Source organism: Crassostrea angulata, chromosome 2 (genome assembly GCF_025612915.1).
Source record: "Crassostrea angulata isolate pt1a10 chromosome 2, ASM2561291v2, whole genome shotgun sequence".
NCBI classification, from domain to species: Eukaryota; Metazoa; Mollusca; class Bivalvia; order Ostreida; family Ostreidae; genus Magallana; species Magallana angulata.
In genome coordinates this window covers 38,294,385-38,317,972 of record NC_069112.1, presented here as the reverse complement: position 1 = coordinate 38,317,972, position 23,588 = coordinate 38,294,385, and the positions used below count along the sequence as shown (strand labels likewise).

Below are 23,588 nucleotides of genomic sequence, written 5' to 3'. Positions count from 1 at the left end.
TCATTTAACAATAAAAAAAATCCTTTTAAAAACATTAAAGTAAACAACACATATGCTTATGTAAAAGAAACTGTACCTATCTGAACTTTTGCTGACACATGACGTAATTTCCTTCCCCGAATTTGTCCGACAATTTACGAAAACTGTCGAGCGCAAAAGTTAAGTATGACGTCACAATGATCTCGGGCTATATAATTTCCAGCAATAAATTTAGAGGTGGATCAAGCATCTGTACTGATGTAACGTGTAGAAAGTACTCAATATCAGTGTTAACGGTGACTATTTGGCTGATTAGTTTTGATATTTATTTTGCTCCGTAAATACACATGCAAGTTCCATGCTAAATTTACTGTCACATTGATCCAAACATATATGCATACGTTAGGTAGGTGACAAAAAATATTTAAAAAGAAAAGTCCAATCATTATTAGATCTACGTGCAGCCACGTCATTTCGTAATGGATAAATAAAAAAAAAAAAAATAAACTGTTAAAATATCTACATGCTTTTGTTATAGTTACATATGTGGTCAAACCTTTAAATAAAATTGGATAGCACACACTAAAAAAAGGGCGAGGGCACATGTCTACAACGCTTATATAGCGTACACAAATTAAAAAGATTAAAAACAAAATTGATGTCAGAGAGGAAAATAATTAAAACACAGATAACAACATGGAACAAAATGAGAGATAACACAGACACACAATTTATTGTTTACTGATTTTAATGCTCATTATTAATGCTCAGTGCATGGTAGTTTGTTTAAGTGTATAAGCCTAGGAAGGGACCATTGAAAAAAAAGTTTAATAACTTTGGGTTCCTTGCGGCAGTAAAAGTTTTCAAACAAAGCCCAAGTTTTTTGGTTAGGGCGAGTCCACGGGTTGCATTTAACAATGACAGATGTGTGGTTCCTTCTGCGATCGCCCCAACGGTCACACCGTAAAACATATTACTTCATTTAAAATTGCGAACTGTGAAGTGTGTTTTCAGAAAAATAACAAAACGAGCACTGGTGTTATTGTTACACAATCTTAAAACCAGTTTATACGTCTCACACAAAAACACATCATACAACCTCGTAGAGGATCTGGTTAATTTTTGATTCACTAAATAGAAGGCATACATTTAAATCTGTGATGGAATGTACTTGGACAATCCATTAGTCCCTGAACTCAAATAGTTTAAATATTGAGTTGTATTATTATTTGCCAGAGACAAAATTTTTTTTTTTTCATAATTATGAACATTACATGAAGCCGCCATTATCTGAAAGCTCAATCCCGATGTAAGCATAGAAAACCAAACCCGAACAAATCATTTGGTCATCATTTATCTACTACAGTGACCAGATTACACGGACATTAGTCATTGAAAGTTTGATTAAAATTTTATCCGTAAGTTTTGTAAGTTTTATATAGTTACTACATATTTGTATCTTAAACCTCATCATCATCTCCGATCGCAGTCTTTTACGTTTTAGAGAAAAATCACCAGACTCAAACGCTTCAAATACTGATGTACACTGCTTGTATATCACCGTAAGTGTACTCGCGATAATTTCAAATTCCTTAGCTATTTCACATTCAGACTCTGTCATTTTATCAATAGCCATAACTAGTTCAAATTTAGTGTCCGAAGATAAGGTTTTTTTCTTTTCTGTGGAGTTTCCATATTACGTATAGCCTCAATACATCCGTTTGAGTAAAAACAAAAAAAATCAACAGTGAATAAATTTTTACTTTTTAAAAGAAGTATAAAAACACAAGATGAGAACTTATCAATTCACACCTTTGTATATCAACCGGTCAGTCTGGCATAATAACTGTCACCAACCGTGACGACAGCCGACAGGGAGTACTTCAATATAACTGTTATAAAACAACTATATATCTCCTATGGGGACCGATCAGTGGCTTCAATATAAGCGATATTTCAAAATAGCCGATTTCATTATATCCGTTAAATCAATGCAAAGAAAATGAGAGGCAAAAACTAGGGATTTATTTCTATTTCAAAATAAGTGGAATTTCAAAATACACGATTTCAATATAAGTGGATTACGCTGTACACTGTACCCAAACCTATCGCAAAGAAGCTGTAACAGAGGCCTCCTCGTTGCTTGTAACAAGCTCTTTATTTGCATACCATCTAAATACATCCAAATTAATCACATACATGCCTTTATCTGTTTAATGAGATGTTAAACTCTTCAATACTCTGCAGTTGTAGGTTACATAGAAAACTAACATGGAATAATTTGTCTATCAATGTTTGAAGAGTTCCAAATGATTTTCCAAAGCCCTCATTGGTCAGAAGTTAAGGTCGTGTAAAGTTGACCTCCTATCAATACCTCTCTAATGTTGACAAGGAGAAAAGGACAGGTTTTATTAAGTCTGACTGACAATCCTTTCTTGACCTGAACCTGTAACGGAGGCCTCCTCGTTGCTTGTAACGAGCTCAGCTCTAGTTTTGTTTAAATGATTGGCCTCAGTTTTTGTTTTCCGTTCCTGCGTTGCCAACATTAACAACAATCGATCGATTTTTTTACCCCATTTTGTTCAAAATAAAAGGAGAATGTGCAATACTTAGTTGTTAACATAATAGCAATGGTCGCTTTCTAACATCTTAAATAAGCTGCAACAAGACTTTGACCATGCAGCTTTTATCTCTATCTAATCACATTGGTAACAAGCAGCACTTATTTCTTGTGATAAAAAATTATGTCATGTCAACCAGTCATGAAACGTATACCCATACACCGTACACCCCAATCACGCATATTTTTGTTTTGTTAAACACTGTGGATTTAAACCATGTGGATGGACGACATCGGAGCTAAAACTCCATACGAGTTAAAACGTTGCAATTTACGTGTGGAAATAGGCTTAATCAGTCAAAAAAAAAGCGCAATTTTAAGTGCGTTGTAAATTGCAACTTTTTAACAAGAAACAAAACTGGAGTCTATTTGCTTCATTATAATTTTTGCAGACATGGTGCTACATACGTTCTGCTTTAAAATTGGCAGACTCATTATTAAACTTTAAACTATCACCGACTTTTTTAAAGAACAAAAACGATTTTATTTCATGACGGAAGTCACAAAAACCAGAGAGAAGTAACGTCAGATGGTTAAGGAAGAAAAATAATTTACTAACCTATTCCACTTGTGGGCGTTATCTATGATGGCTTATGCGACCATCTGGTTTTCCATGCTATTCAACCTGCTGACGTGATCTAGAATTGCTTATGCGGTGATCTGTGCCATATTTACAACATTTTCTTAATCGAGATAGAAGTCTTAAAACAGGGGGTGAAAACATGAAATATATCAAAGGATTCAAAGAACTATTAACTAGCAATGAAAAATGAAACATTTCATGAACTAAGTCCGAGTTCCAATTAAAAAGTGGCCTTTGGTTTTTTACCGATACTGCATAGCAAATTGTGTAGAATAAAGGATATATTGTGCTAAGGAGATAAATCACGGTAATAATCCAAAACATCAACGACATCGAATTTGCTATTCTGGTTCGTCTAACCAAAGCTGTTTGGTTGTAAAGATAATACAGCTTTCGAACATTAAATACAACTAAAATAATAAATGGTAAACCACTAACATACGAACCAAACCCAACCTCAATGAAGAAAACAGTTTCGAAGGATACTATGCCCATTAAAAATAGCACTTTATCTATTCCGTATCCGATGGAAACGACAATAGAGCTTATCCAAACGGCAAAAGACATCCACAAAATTCGTTTGCAAGTCAGATTCAAACTGCGGAGAGGATTTGTAATGAAAACAAAACGTACATATGCTACTAATACCATATGGAAACATGCCGAATGAATACATAAAAAAGAAAATATCGCATACATCAAATTTCTAGAGTTATCTTTCAATAAATATTCATTAGGACCTGGTAGAATACGAACATATTGCGTCACGGAGACGAGTACGTCAGACACTGCTAGGCATCCAATCGTGACGTATGTCGGAGTGTGAAGTTGTTTTGACACAGCAACAAAACACACAGTGATAGAATTTCAAATTAATCCAATGCAGAACAAAATTGATGCAGCAATAACAACATGCATATTTGTCCTTGTACTGCGTGTTGTCCCAATGCACAATTTTAATAAATGTAGAACAAACTTTTTCCACAATGTTGCTAGTATTAGTATATAAGTTCCCTATGTCGTCTGTAAAATAAGATTCAGAGTAGTTATATCATAAACGCATAGTATATTCTAATTTTACGACTGATAACGGAAGGAAAATAACATTTCATCTGTTTAACGTCTGACCAGAAATTGAACATCAATTTTAAGTTAAAACAAAATGTTAGAAAATAAATGAATATTCTACTCACTGGTAAACTATGCTAAAACTATTTTCTTCAATTTGTATGACCAGGACCCAATGTCATAAAAATTTTCTTGCCACTCAACCAAGTTCTTAATGAGAATCTTTAAAGAATAGTGCACTAATATAAAGTTAATACTCAGACATTAGGTTGCGTACTGCTAAGAGGAGATGGGTTTTGTTGGTGATAACAGTAGGGTTAGTGTCTTTTTATGCATTATTTTTATCGCCATCCGGTTTAAAGTTAACACGTATGTCACGTAACATGGTTGAAGAGAATCTAACATTGTTTCTTTACAATGCAGTCTTCACAGAGAGAAATGTATGAGTATATATATATATATATATATATATATATATATATATATATATATATATATATATATATATATATATATAAAGCTTACATTATCTAACATGCTGTTATCAGGCAATTCCCAGTACACTAAATACATGTTTGAGGTCAACGTATACGCTACAAAGTACATAAATGATCGGTTATACTTTGCCAAAATAAGAAACAATCATAACAAAAAGAAAAAAAAAGTGAAAAAAAACTTGGATTCTCCTCTTCTTTTTTAATAATGTAACAACGCAGCTTTAATGTTGCATAAAATATTCGATATTTTTACTGTATAATAGAATTATTCATTTGATAGTCAGCATAATGATTGATAATTTTTGTTGGTTATATCTCTTTTATCGTGTTATAATTTTTATAGTACGAAATTCAAAAATATTGAAAGATGTTTAAAAAATTAAACAGTGGACACAGAGACTAAATCTTCATCAGAAGTATACCCTGAAAGCAGATGCTTCATGTGTATTTTATTATACACAAGGGGCAGTAGGATGGTAAGATAAAAGACGGGTCTGCATCACACTTCCGTGCGTACAGTTGACTCCAAAGCAATTCTCAAGTAAACCTAAAGTAAACCCCGATTGGACTCAAATTTTGAAAAAGTAAACCCATAAAGTAAACCCGGGGTTTAGTTAGGGTTTACTTTGGCGTTATGTTGTCTCTGATCGGTACTGTATGGTGTCTTTAAATTTTTTAAGCATCTTTCAATTGTTTTGAATTGCGAGTCAGGTTGGGCCTGATCGGTACTGTACCTCAAAATATTGATTATTGACATCGAATAACTTCACACAAGCAGAAGAATGTCAATAAGTACTTGGAATGTTTTAGTGTTAACACCATTTATTTTATTTATTATTGTTGAATTAATCGCATATGGATATATCTAAATAAAATTATAGAAGAAAATTGGATTGAGATATATATATATATATATATATATATATATATATATATATATATATATATATTTAATATTGGCCAAAATCTAATAGTTTGTAATGATTAGGTTGCAGTGTTCTTCATAATAATTGTATTTCATTTTTAGAGGGTATCTTTTGGTATACCGAAAGAGAGATATTCTAACTGTCGTGTCTTAATTTTCTTTAAGTGAAATGTTCAAATATTAAAAGCAGTAGATACTTCTATTGCAGCAACAAAACTCTTTTTATAATTATTAAAACTGAATTTAGTTTTATGCTAGGTACCGGTACCGGTACCATATTGTTGTTTTTTTCTCTTTTGCCTTTTTTTTTTTTTTTTTTTTTTTTGATCTATCACTTCTTTTTATGTGTTTTATTATCAATATTGATCATTTAAATATTCCATTGTGTTCGTTTTGACCTTGTTGTAGAGAGAGGACTAAAATAGGTTGTGCCTGCTGCTTAATCCAATTCAATTTATCATATAAAATAAAATATTTGAAACAAAATAGTTAAACAAGGGAAAAAAATGGCGGCCATTATGATGCTTTGCTAAAAACCAATTCATTTTAACCTATACACATAATAACATAACATATATGTAAAAGCATAGTTCTGTCCTGTTAGAATAAAAAATGTTGACCCTTCATGTAAATTGGGTACAAAAAAGAAATAATTGTAAGATCAAGTTATCCTAAACCGATGCGATGAAATTCGTGAAACGTTTTAGCCATTTAGGATATATACGTGCATGTTACCTCAGGAATCATGTATCTTTTTTTTATTGAAAGTCTTGATACATGATGCTTTCACATTAGTTTCAGCTGTTCTGACTGACCGGTTTCTAAGAAGATTTTTAAAGGTTTTCTCTCTTTATTAGTACAAGTTCTACCCCCTCTAGTGGCCACATTACATTTAAGGAGTGTCAGGCCCATATTTTAACTATCTTTAACCCCCTTCAAATTATGATGATTTGTGTCAAGTGCAGTTGAAATCGGCTAAGTTGTAATAGAGTAGTAGAAAATGTTAAAATAAATACAGACAGACAGACGGACGGACACCGTACAAAATTGGTCAGTAAAGCTCACTGGTATGTGTTTCAAAATTTGGTAGTTATTGAATCGTTCATTCACTCTCTCAATATGAACATACCGTCCACTGTCTACAAAGATAATGCAAATGTGTGCATGTTTGGTAAACCTTCAAGCACCTTTGCTCAGAGATATTGCTTAGAACATTTGATAGTTATTGTCATATTAAAAACGAAATATTAAATAGGTTTTTCCATGATGATCTCTATGAAATTATTGTTTAATACTTATTTTATGTCAGCAGTTTATTTTTCATTTTGTATAGGTGCGGCAGTCATGGTTACGATTTTCGCTAGCTATGTAAACGGTTTTGGTGAGAGATGTATATCACTATGCACTTTAATTGACACATCGTTTAAACAAATGTGCCTAGATTAATCTTTAATCCATAATATTTTCATATAAAAAAGATATGTGCCTGGGATTTTTAATTATTTTTCTTGAAAATACTGTATACAGAGAAATATTCGCTCCCGTTTTATTTACGCCCCCTTTGCCCATATTAGGCGAATTTAAAACTTAGTGAATAAAAAATAAAACTATTAACACTTACGATAAAACTGCTCTTGGGCAAATTTAAAATTGGCGAAACCTTTTGCAAGTATCAAGGGTCAAATATAACTAGGGGCGAAAATAACCCTTATTACAGTACTTCATACATTTGTCTCATACTAACACGGTTGTGTTTTTAAAGAAAAAATCAGTACAAAAAATAATAAGTTCATGTATTATAAGTTAAATTAAATCAGTGTTATTTTTCGCATACTTGTTAAAAGAATTATTAGAGAAACAACATGTAATTTCAGTAATATGATGAAATATTTTGTTCATGATACAAATATTAAAGCTGAACACGAGTCTTACATGTACAAGTACGTTCACCAGAAACAGTCAGCAGATGGGTATTAAACTGTACAATTTATTTCTTGTTGACCTCTGGTATGAAGCTTCTCAAATAAAAATCGATCAGTTTCTCTATGTTTGTCGACCAATTTCTGTCCTTTACAATGCGAATGATAGCCAGATCTGTTGGTATCCATACTAATAAATCGCAGTATTTCTTCTTGTTGATGTACAGCTGCCCTTGAATTTGATGGTAATAATCACTGTCATCTTTTAGGTGCAAATACCCGTCTGATGTTTCTAAAAAAAAACATTGTTCATACTCGTAGTTATCAAACGTATAGAGACAAAATATTTTCAAGAACAGAAAGATGGGTAATACTGTACAAAATGCATAATCAAATATTTAATCGTACCAAGAAAAACTTCAAGGACTGTTTTAACTGCGTCTTTTATCTTCATGTCTTTAGCCGAGTAAGGGCACATTACTTCAGTTATCTCACCTTCTAGATTTTTCGTCACCTCTGTCTGAAAATGAAGTATACCGGAATTTCCTTAACAATGGTGTTAATGGGTGGCTATACCATCAGGAAAAGCCCTTATGGCTCCAGACTCGTGTAGCTAAACTCCTGCAAAATTTCGAATAATGATTAAAACGTATTATAAACACAATCCATATTTTTCAAAGAAGTTCATATTTGTTCTCTGGAGCAGATCACCTGACTTATGGTCCAGAGCGTAAATTAGTATAACATTCTAAAGAAAATTAAAGACAAAGTATGTTTTTTTATAATTTTGAATGAACAATTTGACTTCTAGTCCACATCAACTTATCATCAAAAATATTGTATATATAGTAATCCATAAAAATCACTGCAAGTACATTTGACTGGAAGAACTACTAATACAATGTATTGTAATTTATTAATCTGAGTCTACCTGTCTCTTCAAGAGAGGCCCCTAAGAGTATGTAGCTGTCAATCACCGCTCTTTCGTTGGTTATCTCCCATGAAATGGCAGGACATATCTCTAGGCTGTATCCAGAGACTTGCTCATCATAAACATAATGCGCATCAAAACAAGCAACATTGAGATGATTTCGGAACGAATAACCTATTTTTTTTTAAATTACATTGTACAATCTAAAAACAAAGGGAGCTAGCAAACACAGTCATTAAAGAGTGGACATACAAGAAAATAAATTAAAATAATACCTCTTCCGTGTTACAGCCTTTAGGACTTGTCCAAAATTAGAGGCTGTTATCCTCAATTTTTGGACAATGGCCCAAACAGCGTTATTTCTCTGCCCCTTAGTTTTTTCCGCTGTCGTATTTATAATGTCCTCCGTGACTTTAAGTTGTGTACGAAGCCAAATTTCCTGCTCATCAGAATGCAGAAAGCTTTCCGAAGGCAAAAAGTCTTCAATTAGTGGCACTGGTGGTTTCTCTACAGAAACTTCTGGAGAAAGGATCCAATGGAGCGCTTACAAAATAAATATTTTCATATTTTTTTTCAAATCAGCAGAAAACAAGTGAAAAGCTGTCAATGCGACAGCAAACCGGGTTTTCTGTTATGTGAACTGTATCCATCATCCATGTCAACCCGTATCAAGTGAAATGGAGTACCCTATATGCAACATTTTGCCAAAAAAAATGACTAAGTTTTAAAGCTGGTATATTTTCGATAAATTATCGGAAATCAAAATCCTAGCAATATGCACACCTCTAATATATATGCAATAGATCTGCAAAAGAACAACTTCTTATCTTGAGAACTGTAGGAGGAGTTATCCGTACAATGAAGGTACCCTATATGCAATATTTTGCCAAAAAATGACTAAGTTCAAAAGCTGGTTTATTTTCGATAAATTATCAGAAATCAAAATCCTAGGAGTATGCACACCTCTATTATAAGCACAATTGATCTGCAAAAGAACAATTTCCTATATTGAAAACTGTAGGAGGAGTTATCCGTATAATGAGGGTGCCCTATATGCAACATTTTGCCAAAAAATGATTAAGTTCAAAAGCTGGTATTTTTTCGATAAATTATCGAAAATCAAAATCCTAGCAATATGCACACCTTTGATATACATGTATGTACGATTGATCTGCAAAAGAACAACTTCCTATCTTGAAAACTGTAGGAGGAGTTATCTTTACAATGAGGGTACCCTTTTGGCAGCCGCCCGACCGCCATTTTCACCATTTTAATAACCGGATTTTTCCGTTGGAAAACCCGGTTCATTACTGGATTATGTTAGATATAATGGATAATAATCATTTAAGTCTAATAGTAAAAAACAATGTGCCATTTTGGATGAAAAATTGCATTTACAAAAATTTAATTCAGTTAACATGAACAAAAGCTGCAGGCGGATTCGAACTCATGATCTGCGGTTCAGAAGCCCAAGACTTTATCCACTGAGCTACGACGATATACAACATAATTGAACGATACAAACATTTTAACAAAACATCCAATCGCCATCCATCTTGTGAAGTAGTGTGTTAAAAAGTATGTGTAGGTGTAGTGAGGTGCCTTAAAGGCAAACAATAGAATGATTAGTAATGAAATGCAAAATGCATTTGCATAAGACTTAAAGAGTCAAAACTATTTCTTAAATAAGTATTACTCTCTCTAGTATCGGTACTGGTATAAAAGGTAAAAGAGGAATGAGTATTATATAACAGTATATAAACAGTATTACAGCCATGTATTAAAACCAGACATACAGTCAATATATTACATGATAAATAAAATATATTGAATGCAGGAACGTACTATGGAATGCAGAAAGATTGAGGGCCAATTATCGTGGACAGCTACAATTTTACTTGTTCGCTGGGAAGTAATTTTAAGTGTTACTTTTTATAGTGGAAAGATATCTTTACTTTTTAAAAATAAGAAGATATTCGTTTGCGTGTAAACCCCGGGAAGGCCGGAGGGAAGTGTTTCAACCTCCAGCAGTAGTTTGGGGCGGTCGGGGCGAAACATCCCAGCTGAGGCCAAAAGTCTACGGTACAATGGTAGTTTAGAGTGGGGGTTGTTTTACGTCAAGTTCCGAACCTTCGCAAGGTACTACGGGTGGGCAGATGACGAGTTTGTTGGCCCTAAGTGTGCCAGTTGAGGGCCCTGCATTTTCATACCCTCTCCTCGCAGGGGTAAGAAATGAGCTTTGGGGAATTAGCTTTCCGCTTTGAACAGCGGTTTGGGAAGAGAAAATTTCAAGATTCATCTCAAGTACAGTTTAACGCCAAGGCCCAGGGGTCCGAGGAGAGTTTAGAACAATGGGGGGACCGGGTTATGGAAGTCGCGCAGCGTGCTCTAGGGGCGAGAGTTCCGGGACAAGTGCTTCAAGAGCAGGCAGTCCTACGGTTCGCGATAGGCTGCCAGGATCCGCGAGCCGGACAGAAATGCATCGATAATCCACCAATCACTGTAGACGAAGCTGCAAGAAGGGTCAAGACACACCAACTAAGCCGACAACCTTTTGCAACACGGCGCAGGGGAGTACATTCTGTGTCGCGAGATGGTCAGTTGTCCGGTGGGGAGCAGTCGAGATCTCCCTCGCCCGCACCTCGTAGTGATTCCTACGACTCAGTAAGGCGTGATGTTTCACAAAGACAAGAGTTGACGCACACTCTAGCTTGGCCAATAACAGAGGGAACAGGACACTCGTTGGGTCTCAGGGGGTTCTCCACTTAATCCTCGTAGCTGTCAGCGGGGGTCCGGGTTGTGCTATGCATGCAATCAGCAGGGGCATTTTCGGAGAGAGTGCCCAAATCGCCAGCGGCTTGATTCATAACACCGTCAGGGCCCGCGTACCAGTAAACAGGCTGATGGTAGGAAGGTGCATTTCTCAGATACTCCAACAGTAGGGGCAGCCACTCGAGTTGTGCCATCAGTAAGGTCGGGGGGTCTTGGTTATGTGGAAAGTGCGTGGCGCATATCGATCAAGGTAAATGGTGTCCTGGTGAGTGCGGTGGTCGATACTGCAGCTGAGATCACAATTATAGCACAGCGGTTTTATGATAAAATGTCTCCGCGTCCTGAGATTTCCACTAGTATCGATGTCAACCTCGCTGGGGGCGGGGCAACCATGGCGGTGGGTTCTCTTGGGAATGCATTTATAGAAATAGGGAGGACCCAGTCATCTAGTGTATATTGCCCCACTTCAAGATGAAATGCTTCTGGGCATTGATTTAATGCAGGAGCATGGAGTTCAGTTGCACTGCAGCACAGGGGAATTCCGCGTTGGGGCAAGTCTTACGATACAGCCCATGTTTAAGGCAAACCTAACTTTCCCTCCATGAAAGCTGTCTCGGTACGTCGCGTGCGGTTACCTCCAGTGTCGGGGGGGGGGGGGGGATGATTGTTTGCGAGAAAACCGATGAAATCTCTGACTTTATTCTTGAGCCCTTAGTTGAGTTTCCGGTAGGGGTAATTCCGTCGTCATTTAACAAGTCCGGAACAAGGAGCAAGTTGTACCTCGTGAATGTCACGCCGAGGGAGCACATTTTTCGGCAGGATCAGCCCTTAGCCACCGCGGCCTTGTGACCGTAGAAGGGATTCCAGAGGCGTCAGTAAGGCGGGTCAAAACGGAGAGTTCTTCCGAAGTACCCACACACATCAAAGGGATACTCGATGATATTCGGATTAATGCTCCTCCTGACGTGTGCGAAGAGGCGGTGCGGCTTATAACACAGTAGTACTGCACTCAGGTGTGTTCACCGTTAATGACTTAGACCTTGGCTTGTTCGCAGCTATCGTGCATCACATCGAAACTGGAGAGGCACGGCTCGTTAAGCAACGCATGCGCATGGCCCCAGCGGTCTTCCAATGGGAGGAAGTGGGACACTTAGATCGTATGCTGACTGCAGGGGTATTACAACCATCCACATCGGATTGGGCGGCCGCCCCCGTGTTGATAAGGAAGAAAGACGGTTCTGTGCGGTGGTGCGTTGATTATCGAGCGCTTAACAAGGTGACGATTTAAGAAACCTACCCGCTGCCAATCATCGAAGAGTGTCTCGACACGCTAGCGGGTTACCTTTGATTTTCAAAACTAGATGCCAACGCGGCGTATTAGCAGATTAAGGTCAACCCCAAAGATCGGAAAAAGTCGGCGTTCATAACTAAGTATGGGCTTTTTGAGTTCAAGAGAAAGGGGTTTGGCCTATGCAATGCTCCGGCTACGTTTGCCCGGACTATCAATCTCGTCCTTCACATGTTAAATTGAAGATAGCCCTGGCCTTCCTGGATGACGTTCTTATTCTCGGGGAGTCCACTCGAGCACATCTGGACAACCTGCGTCAAGAATTCGAGAGAATCCGTCAATATGGTCTTAAGTTCAAGCCAAGGAAATGCGAGTTCTTTCGGCAAAAATTTGAGTTTCTAGGCCGCTCGGTGAGCTCGGAGGGGGTTGAAATGGGTGACCAATATATTGAAGCAGTTCGAGATTGGCCAAGACCCGTAAATACCAAGGTAGTGGAGAGTTTCTAAGGGTTCGCGAACTATCACTGGAACTTTATCCCTCATTTTTCAGAAGTTGCAACCCCGCTATATGTCATTACGAACAAGGTTGCCTTCCGGTGGGAAAGTGAACAAGAACAAGCCTTTCGAGACCTGATATCGCGTCTGACTAGCCCCCCAGTGTGGCTATCCCGACCAAGGAGGGGCACTTAATTCTGGATACTGACGCCTCAGACCTCGCCATTGGCGGGGAATTGTGTCAATTTCAGGATGGGTGCGAGCGGACAATCAATATGCAAGTTCCGTGTTATCTGCAGAGCAGCGTCGGTACTGTTCTACTCGTAAAGAGTTGCTTGGGGTAGTCAGGTTTACCCGTCAGTTCTATGGAGGGTAATCGTGTTCAAAAATCCAGACATGTAAACTTGTAAATCTGAATATGCAATTAAGTAGGTGTGCGAGTCTGAGTATGAATTAGTGTAATTTTGATCGTATAACCTATAAAACTCAGGCATAACACTGTAGAGTTGACCCCACAGGCTTTCAATCTTATTTTCCTACCGATGCACAATTGCAGCGTAAAATGCTGTTTGATATTTACATGCAATCTGCCACAATATAATACACACTTTTTAACTGTATTCTCTGCATTCGCTACCTATGTTTTCTGAAATAGAAGAGTTAAAACGTTACAAATCGACAAATGTAAAGTCTACAAGTTTGTCGAAATTTTGACCTGACCATATATGGAAACAGTGACGTCACCGATAGAGAATGCTAGCTGCAGGTAAAGGCATGCCGAAATCGTCGGAATGGGGACGGAATTAATAAAAGAAGAATATATAAGGTCCACTGTAGGCCTATAATCACATTATCTCTGGAAAATCAAATTTATCCCTTACAGATAAATACAGTTATTGAGAATAAATTAGCTAATTTAAATCTAACAAAATATCCAATTTTTCCGGAATTTTTTTTCTATACATCATGACTAACAATTTATTCCTGAGCATGCGCTTTTGGCCTTTTCCTTTCAATCCTCGGCCGAGTGAACACGAAAATTGAGCAGCGGAAAAAATCAAATTCCACCATTGAGGTAAAGTACCAAGCTGATTTAATTTAAGCGTCGAAATTGAAACAAGAGGCCCATGGGCCACATCGCTCACCTGAACAGCAGTTCCTTGTAACATTACATTTCGTAGCATATGCTTTTTCTATTTTAAACATTGAACCCCTTTCTGGGGACCCAGTTATGGTCCGAGGTTTATGGTTGGCTTGAACAACATAAACAGTAACATAGGAATGAAAATGTGTAGCACTGCGGTAGGACCGCACGTACACAACCTGAAAAACTGAACGTAGCAGAGTTCCACTTCAAGAGAAATAACTCTCAGACTGTACAGAACATCAAGAAAGATAACTCTTGGTTCCACTACATTAGAGTTTACACAATTTGAGGATCCTTGCATAATAATCTCACAAACTGTTGCATTATAGTTCTCGAGAAAAACTTTTTAAAAACATTTTCAATATATCTTTCTATGTTAAACTTTGAACCCCTCTTGGGGCCACAGTATTAGTCCAGGGCTAAAGTTTTAATTATTTGGAATCTACGTTATTTAAGGATGCTTGCATCGTTATCTCACAAGCTGAAGCATTATAGTTCCCTAGAAAAAGATTTTTCAACATTTTTCCTCTATATTTCTATGCTAAACTTTGAACACCTCTTGGGGCCCCAGTATTAGATTGAGGTCACAGCTTTTATAATTTCGAATCTACACTATTTGAGGGTGCTTACGTAGTTATCTGACAAATTGATGCATTGTAGTTCTCGAAAAGAAGATTTTTAAACATTTTCCATATATACCGGTACCTCTACATTTAACTTTAAACCCATCTTGGGTCCCTAGTATTAGTCCAGGGGTCACTATTTTAAAACTGTCGAACCTTCATTATCCAAGGTTGTATGCATGATAGTAATCTCACAAATTGAGGCATTGTAGTTCTCGAGAAGAAGATATTTTAACGTTACCTTTATATTTCTATAATAAACTTTGACCCCATCTTGGGGCCCCAGTATTGGTCCGGGGGTCACGATTTTACCAATTAGGAATATACATGAGCGAAGGCATAGAAATTCCACAAACTAAAACATTGTAGTTCTTGAGAAGAAAATTTTTAAACTTTTCCTTTATGTTTTTTAAAATGTTTAAATTTTGAACCCCTCTTGGTGCCCATCAATTGTCCGGGAGTTACAATTTTTTGAATCTACATTATTTAAGGATGTACATGTATGCATAGTAATATCCCAAACAGTTGCATTATAGTTCTTGAGAAGAAGATTTTAAAACATTTTCCTATATATGTTAAAATCTAAACTCCTACTGGGGCCCCACTTTTTATTCAGGGGTCACGATTTTTACAATCTTCACTATATATACAACCGTTTGTGTATGTATTGGCATTTTTGGTGAAGTGGTTTTTGAGAAGAAAATTTTTAAACATTTTTCATATGTAGTTCTATGTTAAACTTTGAACCCCGCCTGGGGCTGCAGTTTTGATTTGAGGGTCACGATTTCTACAATTTAGAATCTTCATTATACATACAAGCTTTTGTGTAAATATTGGCATTTCTGGTGCAGTGGTTCTTGAGAAGAAGATTTTTTAAACATTTTCCTAAGGTATATCTATGTTAAACTTTGAACCCCGCCTGGGGCCCCAGTTTTGGTCCGAGGGTCACGATTGTTACAATTTAGAATCTTCACTATATATACAAGCTTTTGTGTAAATATTGGCATTTCTGGTGCAGTGGTTCTTGAGAAGAAGAATTTTTAAACATTTTCCTAAGGTATATCTATGTTAAATTTAAACCCCGCCTGGGGCCCCAGTTTTGGTCCGAGGGTCACGATTTTTACAATTTAAAATCTTCACGATGTATACAAGCTTATGTGTAAATATTGGCATTTCTGGTGCAGTGGTTCTTGAGAAGAAGATTTTTTTAAAATTTTCCTATGTATTTCTATGTTTAACTTTGAATCCCGCCTGGGGCCCCAGTTTTGGTCCGAGGGTCACGATTTTTACAATTTAGAATCTTCACTATATATACAAGTTTTTGTGTAAATATTGGCATTTCTGGTGCAGTGGTTCTTGAGAAGAAGATTTTTAAAACATTTTCCTATGTATTTCTATGTTAAACTTTGAACCCCGCCTGGGGCCCCAGTTTTGGTCCGAGGGTCACGATTTTTACAATTTAGAATCTTCACTATATATACAAGCTTTTATGTAAATATTGGCATTTCTGGTGCAGTGGTTCTTGAGAAGAAGATTTTTAAAGACATGCACCCTATACTTACTTTTTCGCAATTATCTCCCTTTTGAAAAGGGCTGTGCCCTTTATTTTTACAATTTTTAACCCCCTTTCCATAAGGATGCTTTGTACCAAATTTGGTTAAATTTGGCCCAGTGGTTTTTGAGAAGAAGTTAAAAATGTGAAAAGTTTACAGACGGACGGACAGACAGACAGACGGACGGACGGACGACGGACAACGGGTGATCAGAAAAGCTCACTTGAACCTTCGGTTCAGGTGAGCTAAAAAGGACACATCAATTACATATCTTCAATGTATTTTCATTTTATTGGCTAATTTTTCAAAAAAAAAAAAAAAAAAAAAAGATTGTGGACTTTCAGTTACAGATTAACAAATCGAGATATTCGTGTGTTAAGTCTTGACAGTTTTCTTGTTTATTAGCAAGAGAATGAGCACTGGAATGTTGAGAGTGGGATCGTCTCGCCGATCTAAAACAATGTCCCCTTACGCGAGACCTGCACGATCAACACGATCCATGCCGGCCACGGACCAAGCACGTGTCTCCGCACTGGCCACAGACCAAGCACGTGCAACAGACCCCACACTAGCCACAGACCAAGCTACGTCAAGTGTCCTTAACATCGCCCAAGTTCCAAGCAGTGTCCCTAATGCCTGTGGAATGTTTAGCTCACCGCCTGCGCAGATGTCAACTATGCCTGTGTTAGAGCCTCAACCCAGTAAACCGCAAGGAACCAGTATGTCTACTGTAACAACACCTCTAGTGGCTCAACACGGTACGCATATTAATCCGCTTGTTAGCATTACATCTGATCTTGGGGCTAATGTTTTACTGTTAACACAAGAAAAAATTTGGAATAATGAATACATTGATCTAGCAAAGTTATTGCATTCAGACCCTGCAGCTGAAACTCATCAGCTTCTTGTATTAGAAGATGGGCAAATTAAGATTACAAACAAATCAAAAGATAAGAAAATAGCTTCCATTTCCGAATGGACAGATGCAATTTTAATTTATGCTGCTATATATCTGAAAAGGTTTCCCCAGCATGTCAAGGATATAATCAAGTATATAAGTTCAATAAGACTAGGGGCATCACGCTCCACAACAATGGGGTGGAGGGATTATGACATACAGTTTCGGATGAGAAGGGCAAAGAACCATTTGATTAGTTGGGAAAACATTGATGCAGAATTGTGGTTATTATATATGGGTCAGGGATCTGTGCCTGAACGGAAGCCTACTTATAGCTTGCACCAGCACAAGCGCTGTTATGATTTCAATTTGAAGGGTTCCTGTCTCAAAAGAGATTGTAGATTTTCACATAATTGTCTTAAATGTGGTCAAAACCATCCCTCCATTACCTGTTCCAATATTCAAACCACCCATAGTACTAGTATGTCCAAAAAGGTTTCCCACAGTGTAGGTCAACAAGGCAATGCCAATTTTCATGCGACTAGATTTCCAAGGCCATTTCGTCAATAAGGATTCAAGCCTTTGGGATTTAGGTTACACCCCGGTCAATGTTTCTACACTTTGTTACAAAACCATCCAAACAAAACTGTAGCAGATCAGCTGTTACATGGGTTTACATTTGGTTTTTCATTGAATTATACGTGTCCAAGGGGTCCTGTATTTTGTAAAAATATGGCGTCTGCTGCAGAAAATAAAGACCAATTGTTAGGTAAATTGAACAAAGAAATACAATTGGGTCGCATTGTTGGCCCATTTGATGTCCCACCATTTAAAAACTTTCATTGCAGCCCAATATGAGTTTTACAAAAGAAACAAGGTGGCTTTAGGTTAATTACCAATTTATCTGCTCCTCGTGGAAATAGTATTAATGAATTCATTTATCCTGCAATCTGCACTTTCAACTATTCGTCATTTGATCAAGCTGTTAACATGGTACAAAACCTTGGTGTAAATGCACAGTTAGGAAAAATGGATATTTCTAATGCTTTTAGATTGTTACCAATAAGACCAGAGGATTTTAGTCTTCTCGGTTTTAAGTTTCTTGTCAAATACTATGTAGATAAATGCTTACCAATGGGCTGTGCCATATGATGTGCATTGTTTGAGAAATTTTCTACTTTCTTACATTGGTCAGTAGAACAGCATAGTAACTTAAATTCCATTGTTCATTATTTAGATGACTTTTTATTCGCTGGAGCTCAAGGGACAGACAATTGTTCAATATTAATGGATAGTTTTCAGCAAATTTGTAACAGGTTAGGTGTTCCTTTATCAGATGAAAAGACTGAGGGTCCAACAAGTTATATTGTATTTTTAGGTTTAGGTTTAAATTCAGGTAGTACATCAATTTTCATTCCAAAAGAGAAAGTTGAAGTATTAAAGAAAGATATACTTCAAATTCAAGGAAAATCCAAAGTTGCATTGAAACAGCTTCAATCATTAGCAGGTTCATTAGCTTTTGTAACGAGGGCCTTACCGGCCGGTAGGACATTTACATGTCGCATTTATGGGTTTATGTCTGGTGTTTCTAAACCATATCATTTTGTACGCCTGACAAGAGAAATACATAGTGATTTTCAGATGTGGTTGAAATTTCTTAATGAATTCAATGGAACTACAAAATTTCCAGATTTACATTGGGAATCTGATAAAAACTTGCATTTTTATTCAGATAGTTCAGGGTCAGTAGGATGTGGGGTGATTTTTGTAAGTTCTTGGTCTTATTTATGTTGGCCAGAGGAGTTGAACACGGTTATGAGAAATGATATAACTTTCTTAGAGTTTGTCCCTATAGTTTTAGGATTTTATTTGTGGTCTGACAAGTTGCAAAATAAGAAATTAATACTCCATGTTGACAATCTAGCCTTGGTAGAAATTTTGAATCAAAAGACTTCCAAAAATAAGAGGGTTATGACATTCATGAGAGAATTAGTCTTATTGTCATTGAAGTTCAACATTCAGATTAAGGCAGTTCACATAAGTGGTTATAGAAATGAGATTGCAGATTCAATTTCTCGATTCCAGTGGCGCAGATTCAGGCAGTTGGCACCATGGGCAGACTGCCATCCTTATCCAGTACCTACACAATTTTGGAGTCTTTTGAAGGGCATGTCAATCGATTAATTGACGCGAGTCTCTAAAGCAACACAACGATTGCTTATGACAAAGCCATTATGTTTTTCATGACTTCAGGTTACAGTATTGTTTACCACCACTTTGGCCACCCCCAGTAGATCACATAGTCAATTTTTTTTAGCATTTTTAGCTTCAAAAGACCTTGCATATTCGACAGCTAAAGTTTATTTGTCAGCTTTGAGCCACAACTTGCAAATGCTTGGCCTAGACAATCCACTTAAAACTTTTATTGTCCAAAAAATGTTGGCTGGTTTAAGAAAAACTAAGCCTGTGAAAGACATTAGAAGCCCCATTATTTATCAACTTTTGCTCAAAATATTACAGGTTTTACCAACAGTGACACAATCTACGTATGAGCATTTATTATTTGGATCTGATTTTTCAGTTGCATTTTTTGGTCTTCTCCGCATCAGTGAGTTAACATCTGCATCAAACAACAATAACAAAAATGTTATACATCTCTCAGATCTACAATTAACCAAGGATACTATCATACTAAACCTCCGTTTTTCTAAAACAGATTAATGTGCCAAAGGTTTTATTATTATTATAAACAAATCATCAGAGTCATAAGTATGTGTTGACATTTTGGAGACTTTTCTGCAATGCAGATCTAAGGATGATGGCCCTTTATTCTGCCATTTAAGCGGCACTCCCCTGTCTTCATACCAGTTTTCAAGCATATTGCACAAAACATTTAAAACGCACTCTTTTAGAATAGGAGCTGCTACACTTATGTAAATGTTGGGCATAGCTGAACAAGAAATTCAAAGAAGGGGGAGATGGATTTCAGATGCATATAAGCATTACCTGACACCTGAGTTGGTTACATATTAACCATCAATTTAATCTGAATGTTTTGCAACTTTAATTCACAACACCGTCATTTCTGCAGTTTATTTACTTATCAATTCAGCTTGCAACTACTGCTACATGTATACATGCATTGTTTATTGTTTATGATATGTAGATTCAATATGGATTGTTGGATCATCTCTTATTAAAAGAGCTGAGCAATATGCATCAATTTCATCTGAGTTTGGTACAGACCTTTCATTACCTGGTGTATCAGTGTTGTCGAAAGGAGTATCGGGGTTAGGTTTTGACAGTGTTCCTGATATTATTTGTGACTTGCGATCAAAATATCCACATCCAAGATTTCTGGTCATCCATGCAGGTGGAAATGACATTGGTAAAGATGATAACCCATTATCTAGACAACAAAGTTTATAAAAAGTTATGGTCAATTTGAGTATGGATATGCCTTCAACGTGCATTGTTTGGTCACATATATTACCTAGATTATATTGGTGACATGTTATTTCTAACATGGCAGCAGAGACATCTAGGCTTAGGATAAATAGTTCTGTGGCCACTCTTGTTTTGAAGATAGGTGGTGCTTCAAATAAATATGTTGACATTAAACCCAATCAAAATAATCTCTTTCTGAATGACGGGGTTCATTTGTCGCCTTCGGGCAATCATGAATTTGTGTCAACAATGCAGTAAGCTCTAAGGCAATTTATTGAGGGTAAAAGTTTATGTCATCCATGTGATCAAGAGTTAGTCTGGAACTGTTGTGGCTTTAATTATGAATGTGTTGAAAAATGATTTTAATATGCACATGTATATACACATTGTTCGGTACATATAAGTGAATGATGCTATGTAAGCTTAAAATGGTCAAAATTAAACCGCTGTGATGGCGGTTGGATTTCATTCTGTATGAAATCCAATTTGCACAATTTTGACATAAAACCATTTGCTGAGGGATACTGTTGTCTCCAGGTCCCCCAGCTCTGATATGGTTTGTTGAATGAATAATTTGTGAATTCTATGCTGCCAAAAGCTTACAAGTGGTAAGATCGGCGCATAGAGTATGAACATGCAAGTGGCATGTTAACTGTGAATGTTGATATGAATAAAAAGCCATGACAGTTCCGCCATATTTGTGTTTGAGTAATTTTTTCCACATGTCAGAGGTTATGTTGGATTAAGTACAAATTCAATTTAAGATCAATAAATGCACAATATATTATATATATGTAAAATTGTGCACGAGTGGTGCAATATTTATGCATTTCGAAATAATCAAATTTATCCCTTACAGATAATTACAGTTATTGAGAATAAATTAGGTAATTTAAATCTAACAAAATATCCAATTTTTCCGGAATTTGTTTTTCTATACATCATGACTGACACTTTATTTATTCCTGAGCATGCGCTTTTGGCCTTTTCATTTCAATCCTCGGCCGAGTGAACACGAAAATTCCCTCCCACCCCTCCCCTAGATATTATGGTTGGTTTGAACATTTATATACCTTGTTTTGTACGTTTTGCATAGCTATTAAGATACTTTTTGCTGCTGTGTGGTTTTTTTTTCAATTCCAGATATCGTCATGGCGTTTAAAAAGTTTGAAAAGGAATGGTTGTAGTGATGAGGACAGTCATATTGATGAGAGCGTTCGCGCAATTTTTACATATAACAATTTGCTGAGGGATACTGTTGTCTCCAGGTCCCCAAGCTCTGATATGGTTTGTTGAATGAATAATTTGTGAATGCTATGCTGCCAAAAGCTTACAAGTGGTAAGATCGGCGCATAGAGTATGAACATGCAAGTGGCATGTTAACTGTGAATGTTGATATGAATAAAAAGCCATGACAGTTCCGCCATATTTGTGTTTGAGTAATTTTGTTCACATGTCAGAGGTTATGTTGGATTAAGTACAAATTCAATTTAAGATCAATAAATGCACAATATATTATTAGGGTCTTCCGTTTCCGACGGAAGACCCTCTTGTTATTCTATTGTTTCTTTTCCTTATTATTAGGGTCTTCCGTTTCCGACGGAAGACCCTCTTGTTATTCTATTGTTTCTTTTCCTTATTATTATTTTATTTTTTATTTTTTTTCTGGCTTTTTTCGAACGCTATTTCTCGTGAACTACATGACCGATTTGCATGAAATTTACAGGACACATTGAGCATCAAATATACTTGATATTATAAAATTTCTGGCTTATGACGTCACTTCCGGTTCGAGATTTTGAGGATTTAGTGAATTTTTAAGGACCATTTTGTCCACGTAACTTCTCAAAAACTACTTGCGATAGAAACGTGAAACTTTCAGGGATAGTAGATGAATGTCTGTAGATGATCCTATTTATTTGATATTTTGAAAAATGCGCAAGGCGGCGAAGCTCGCCCGAGCTCAAAAATAGGAACCAATTTTTTTCACGAAATTTTCGCACATTTTCGGCCCTAGCTTATAATGTGTAAATATTTTGTTAAGACATGTAATGCAAAAGTTGTTCAGATTAACTAGGACTTGCGTTTGATTTCAAGAAAAAGGGGCTGGCCCCTCAAATAAGGGGCCAAAATGGCTCTTAAGTCTTTTTGCAATAACTCTTTTCTGAAAAATAATTTGTTATCAATTATAGAACCAAAAATGTTCATTGTATATCTGTTTATTTATACAGTACCATGCCTAAGTCATATGTTACGTAATTAGGGGTTTAAAGGGGCCAGAAGTTCAAAACTTTGATCTTTAGTATCTAGAAAAGGAGAAATATTTTGATAAGCATTATAGAACAAAAAATGCTTAGAATAATGTTCTAAACGATATGGGACCTAATTTTTTTTATTTTTGTGGCCCTGGTAAGGATTTTAAGGGTCAGCCCCTAAAACACAATTGTTCAGATATCTTTAGAACGGTCAACAATTTCTGAACACTTGTTGAGCAAAATGTGTTTATATTTATAAGACCTTTTATTTGATATCAAGGAATAAGGGCTGGCCCTTCAAATAAGGGGCCAAGAGGGCTCTAAAGTCTTTTTATAATAACTCTTTACTGAAAAATAATTTGTTATCAATTATAGAACCAAACATGTTCATTGTACATCTGTTTATCAATACGGTACCATACCTAAGACATATGATACGTTATTAGGGGTTTCAAGGGGCCAGATGTCTAAAAATTTGGTCATTAATATCTAGAAAAGGAGAAATATTTTGAAAAGCCTTGTAGAAGAAAAGTTGCTCAAAATAATGTTCTAAACGATATGGGATCTAAAAATATTTTTTTGGTGGACC

At 36.4% G+C, this 23,588-nt stretch overlaps 1 protein-coding gene and 2 pseudogenes across 1 annotated transcript; 1 reads left to right on the top strand and 2 right to left on the bottom strand.

Annotated features, from left to right (window-relative positions):
- Positions 1-3,215: 3,215 nt before the first annotated feature.
- Positions 3,216-4,823, bottom strand: LOC128174300 (melanocyte-stimulating hormone receptor-like; annotated as a pseudogene).
- Positions 4,824-7,615: 2,792 nt separating this feature from the next.
- LOC128174299 (uncharacterized) lies at positions 7,616-10,580 on the bottom strand (annotated as a pseudogene).
- A 6,231-nt stretch (positions 10,581-16,811) lies between these two features.
- On the top strand, positions 16,812-21,931 carry LOC128170647 (uncharacterized). Its single transcript, XM_052836419.1, has 2 exons — positions 16,812-17,157; positions 21,888-21,931. The coding sequence occupies exons 1-2, from the start codon at positions 16,812-16,814 to the stop codon at positions 21,929-21,931; spliced, it is 390 nt and encodes a 129-aa protein (XP_052692379.1).
- Positions 21,932-23,588: the final 1,657 nt, after the last annotated feature.

Coding starts and splice junctions, on each gene's coding strand:
- LOC128170647 (XM_052836419.1), top strand. CDS start 16,812: ATGAGCACTGGAATGTTGAGAGTGGGATCGTCTCGCCGATCTAAAACA. Junction 17,158..21,887: donor ACCTCTAGTGGCTCAACACG/GTACGCATATTA, acceptor TTTCAATTCCAG/ATATCGTCATGGCGTTTAAA.